Source organism: Otolemur garnettii, unplaced genomic scaffold, assembly GCF_000181295.1.
Source record: "Otolemur garnettii isolate 467f Iridium unplaced genomic scaffold, OtoGar3 scaffold00009, whole genome shotgun sequence".
NCBI lineage: Eukaryota > Metazoa > Chordata > Mammalia > Primates > Galagidae > Otolemur > Otolemur garnettii.
Window position 1 is genome coordinate 4,585,780 of NW_003852404.1, and position 5,445 is coordinate 4,591,224.

Sequence of the window (5,445 nt, forward strand, 5' to 3'; positions counted from 1 at the left end):
ATCTCTACTAAAAATAGAAAAATTAGCCAGGTGAGGTGGTGCACACCTCTAGTCCCAGCTACTTGGAGGCTGAGGTAGGAGGATTGCTTGAATCCAGGAGTTTGAGGTGGCCATGAGCTATGATGATGCCACTGGCATCATCTCTACCCCTGGCAACAGAGGGAGACTCTGTCTCAAAACGAAAAACAAACAAAAAGGCCCACAAACCAAATAAAAAACACCATAATCTAAGTCACTGTTTTGTTTTTAGAGCTGAAGAAATTAAAGTCTTCCATCAAGATGACTTTTGTGAAAAGTACATTAGATCCCTTAAGTCCCATCTTGAACATATCCAGTGGCTTTTAGTCTTTTTATTTTTTCCAATTTTTAAAAATATGGTTAAATATACATAATATACCATTTTCTCTTTTACCCATGTTTAAGCGTACACCTCCATTCCTTTTATTCCTGGAATAAAATGTACCCTTTCTCTCATGGCCTATAAGGCCCTTTGTGATCTGGCCCCTGCCCAGCCCCTGACTTCACACCCCACCACCTTCTCCACTCTGAGGTCCCTTGTTCCTTTGGCCTTTTCACCTCTTCTCAAACTTACCAAGTGTCTGTGAGTGTGCGACTCACTGATTCCTCCACCTGGAAATCTCCTTCTCTAGACTTTTGTCTGTTTCATCTTTTTTCATTATTTATATTTCTGCTCGAATGTCCTCTTCAAAGAGAGGCCATTCCTGGCTAATTAAAACAGGTACCAGCAAACTTTATGCTGCTGAGGGCCAGATAGTAAGTATGTTAGGCCTTGAGGGTCATTGTGGCCTCTGTTGTTAACTGCTCTCTTCTCTGTTGAAAAGCCAAAACAGGAGCCACAGACAAGAGGGGAATGAATAGGCATGGCTGTGTTCAAATAAAACTTTATTTACAAAAATAAGCAGCAGGCTAGATTTGGCTTACAGGTTGTAGTTCACTGACTCCTGATCTGCAGTATCTCCTGCTGTCCCTCTGTCACTCAACTCCTTTTCCTGCATTTTTAAAATTCTTTTCACTCTCAGAAACGTCCCTGCTTATTTATTTTGCTCCTTGCCTATGGTCTCCTGCATTGAACTATAAGTTCTGCCAGGGCAGGGCCTGGCTATCCCTGCTGTTTCTCCAGAGCTTCCTTAGTGCCTGGCACAGAGTAGACACTTCATCGATAAATGTTTGCTGAATGAAGGAATCGTTTGCAGTGATTCCAGCAAGCTCGGGAAGGCCTTAGAAGTCAGCCAATAAGCAGACAGGCCAGTCGCTGTATCCTCACTGGCAGCTTGGCATTGCTCCCACAGCACAGGGAAGGCAAAGAAGCATGGAGTTTGCATCCAGAAAACAAGAGAAGCTGCTTACCTCTCTCATGACTTGCCTGCAGGCTCCACAAGGCGAGATAAAATTATCTTGCAAGTCACTGGGAAAGCAAAGAATCAAACTCAGATCAGTCTCTCAGAGGCATGAGGACAATTGCTAAGATTCAGGTGCTGAGTCCCGGCCCCTTTCCAGATTAGGTCAAACCCCATCAGACAGTTCTGATTCACAGACACACCGTGTCCTGGAGACTGAGAAGGTGACTTGGCAGCTGTCCGCACTTCCGGGAGGCAAGGCCATGGGCAGGGATTCTCATTAGTGTTCAATAAATGCTTAGGGAGCGCTTGCTATCACCCACTCCCAGGGATAGAAAGGTTGAAGAGAATTTGTCTCTTGCCTTCAATAGATGGTTCAGCCCAGGGGTGTCATAGAGGACTAGTTGAGGTACCATTTTAAATAAAATGCAGTAAGAACATAAAGTGAGAGGGAGGCAGTCCTCACTGATAGAATGAGAAAGAATACAGAGGAGGTGGCATTTGTCCCAATCCTTGTAAGAAGTACAGAATTCACAAGCCACCATTCAGTGAGCACTACTGTACACCAAGCTCTGTACCAAGCACACTCAACATACGTTATTTAATTTTCAGAACAGCCTAGATGTCAGAATGGCCATTTTACAGGTAAGGAAACAGGCTCAGTGAGATGAAGTAACAGAGAAGTCATTCTGCAGCCCAGGCTTTTTCTGTGATGTAGGCAAAAGAAATAAACAGCACGTGCAAAGGCCCTGAGGCATGAAAGAAGAAGATGCATGTCAATCGAAAAGAAAAATGAGTTCCTTGCATCTGAGAAAGCCTGGAGAAGAGAGGGTTACAGCCAGGGGTTGCCTAGAAGAGTTGAGGCACCTGTAGGCAGGCCTCCAGCCCTGAGCAGGAGGAGGGATGGTGCCTAAAGAAGGCAGATTCACCGTAAGAACCCCCACCCCTGCTGGAGCACGAAAGATTAAGTCAGCAGCCACCATCTCCCTTGCTCTTCTGGACCCACTGCTTTATGACATCTCGGGAGGAACATAGGATTTAAAGTTTGATTCTCGGCCGGTCTTGGTTAGGGTGACCAGATGTCCCGCTTTTGGCAGGACAGTCCCGATTTTTAACAATTTGTCCCGCGTCCCGTGGTGTTTTTAAAAAGTCCCAATTTTTAGAAAGAATGCACGAAGGGAATATACGGTTTTCAGCTGCCATGTGACTATTTCACCAGGATATGAGTTTTATCTTATTTTTGTTAATTTTATAATGTTAAACTGTAATAATAACAAATAATTGTTGAGAAGTAATTATCGAGAACTGCTTATCAAAGTTTGCACTGTTGTCAGGCACCCCCGCCCCGCGCCCCCCTCCTCACCCCGTTCCTCCCACCAATGGTGTCCCGCTTTACCAATGTTAAAATCTGGTCACCTTAGTCTTGGTGGCTCATGCCTGTAATCCTAACACTCTGGGAGGCCGAGGCAGGTGGATCGCCTGAGCTCACAAGTTTGAGACCAGCCTGAGCTCTAAAACTAGCTGGGCATTGTGGCGGGCAGCTGTAGTCCCACATACTCTTGAGCCCAAGAGTATGAGATTGCTGTGAGCTGTGATGCCACAACACTCTACCAAGGGCAACAAAGTGAGACTCTGTCTAAAAAAATAAATAAATAATTTTTGATTCTCAGTTGGTATCTCCTTTTGCTATGTATAACTTTTACTGAGTCATTTTAATGACTTTTAATGAGTCATTTTAACCCATCCAAGGCTCTTTTTTTTGCCTTATTAGCTTAGATGGCTAATAATTCTTATTACTGCACTTTATGCAGATAATCAGACCCAGTATACTGAAAGTTCTTCTTCCCCCCCCCCCCACAAGTTTTGACCAGGGCAGGGTTTGAACCCACCACCTCCCGTACATGGGGCTGGTGCCCTACTCCTTGAGCCACAGGTGCCGCCCCAGTATACTGAGAGTACAGTTTATTTTGGCAAATAAATTGATCCTGCTGTGATTTATCTTTAATAAAATGGGAAACTAGAGAGAGAAGAATATGGTTCAAAAACAAGAAACTATGGCCCACCTGTGCCTTGTCTGCAATGCCAGCTCATGGAATGACACGCAGCTGTTTAACCAAACTGATCTGTTCACAGGACTGAGACTGGCCAAAGAATATAGAATTATATACAACAGTCAGATTTGCTCCAATTTGTTTTTTCTTTCTGCTTCTTAGTCCTGAGATAACATATTGAGTTTTAATATATACAGTCTTTTAATTTCAAAATTAAAAGTAAGGGCACTGAAAAAAAAAGATTAAAAATATTTACCCTGAAGGGCATATCTCTGACATAATTTGAGACGGCTGCCTTAGAAGTAACATTACAAAAGCATGCTAAAATGCTTGTCCCAATTTACAGAGTCTGTGCTGAGAGAAGTGTTATTAGAGATTTTTCTCTGACTCTAAGACTGATGGGGGGTGGCGCCTGTGGCTCAGTGAGTAGGGCACTGGTCCCATATACTAAGGGTGGCAGGTTCCAACCTGGCCCCAGCCAAACTACAACAAAAAAATAGCCGGGCATTGTGGTGAACACCTATTCCCAGCTACTGGGGAGGCTGAGGCAAGAGAATCACCTAAGCCCCAAAAAGCTGGAAGTTGCTGTGAGCTGTGATGCCACAGTACTTTACCAAGGGTGATAAAGTGAGACTCTGTCTCTAAAAAAAAAAAAAAAAAAAAAAAAATGGAGAAGACTTCCTCAATAAAGATTGTTCAACTCACTAGCCCAGGTAACTAGCTACAAGGTTTCACAGCCCTGACTCTGTCTGTGTTGGCTTAAAGAAGCCAGAGTGGGCCTCTGTTTACTTCTTTTTTTTTGAGACAGAGCCTCAAGCTGTCACCCTGGGTAGAGTGCCGTGGCATCACAGCTCACAGCAACCTCTAACTCCTGGGCTCAAACGAGTGTATTTCCTCTGCCTCCCAAGTAGCTGGGACTATAGGCGCCTGCCACAATGCCTGGCTATTTTTTGGTTGCAGCTGTCATTGCTGGATTCGAATGCGCCAGCTCAGGTGTACGTGGCTGGTGCCTCAGCAGCTTGAGCCACAGGCACCAAGCCCTGTTTACTTCTTTACCGTAGAGTCGTTTTTGAGATATCTTTCAGGTCCTGCAGTCCAGTAACGGACCCACAAATTACTCAATTGGCCTTGGAATCCCCACCCAAGATGGCCCTCCCACTTTTTCCAAGCCTCCAGCAGATGACCTTTGATCTCTGACCTGGCAAGCCTGGCCACCACCTCCTGAACTGCACTATGCTACACTCTGATTTGCTTAAGAAGCCCCTTGCCCTGCTTCGTGAAACATACATTCCACCAGAGGCCAGGTTCTCAAAGTTCAGAGGGAAAGACCAAACAGCTCAAGGGCAAGTGGACTGGGAGGTCCTGCTTTCAACCCCTACAGCAGTTAAGCTGTCTGGATCACATCATTCCCACATCCAGCCTGATCCCCCTGAAAAACCCAACAAACTCAAGCCTGACCCGTGAGCTGCAGAGCTGTGTGGAGACAGTGGTCAGAGCTTCAGTTGTCGGGATGAGAAGTATATTCTCAGGCGTTTTTATTTTTTGTTGTATTTAGTGTGCCCCTCGTTGCCTTTTGTTAACTGTGCTGCGTGCTGTTTCCAGTGTAACTTTAAACCTATTCCTGGCCAGAATAAGTTCGATCTCTGTACAGATGCAAAACAAAACAACAACAAAAAAAGAATAAAATAAAGCAGCTGAGGTGCTGTTTTATTTAATCCTCATGATAAGTATGTTTTATATGTGAGGGGTCCAGTTAAAGAATGGTTCTGCCCCATGGAAAGGTGGGGTCCTTTCTTAGCATACTTCTAGCTTCAGGAGAACAGCCTGTGAGAGGGTGGGGAGCGCTGCCTGGGATGGCCACTGAGCCAAGGTAACCCTTGCAATTACTGGAGGATAGCTGTTGCAGCCAGGGGCCTCTCCTAAGCTCTTTGGAAGTTGAACTCTGTCATTTTTCACTTCAGTCCATACAGGTTGACCAGAAGTCTGCTCTGTGCCAGGCAGGCAGGGAAAAGAAACACACAAAGATGGAGGGGAGA

The 5,445-nt window shown here is 45.1% G+C and overlaps 1 protein-coding gene across 1 annotated transcript in view; it reads right to left on the minus strand.

The window, feature by feature from the left end:
• CDA (cytidine deaminase) overlaps positions 1–5,445 on the minus strand; it is a 20,762-nt gene that overhangs the window by 2,658 nt on the left and 12,659 nt on the right. The window contains exon 3 of the mRNA XM_003783831.2: positions 1,369–1,426. Coding sequence (XP_003783879.1) covers positions 1,369–1,426 — 58 coding nt within the window. The remainder of the gene's footprint in view (positions 1–1,368; positions 1,427–5,445) is intronic.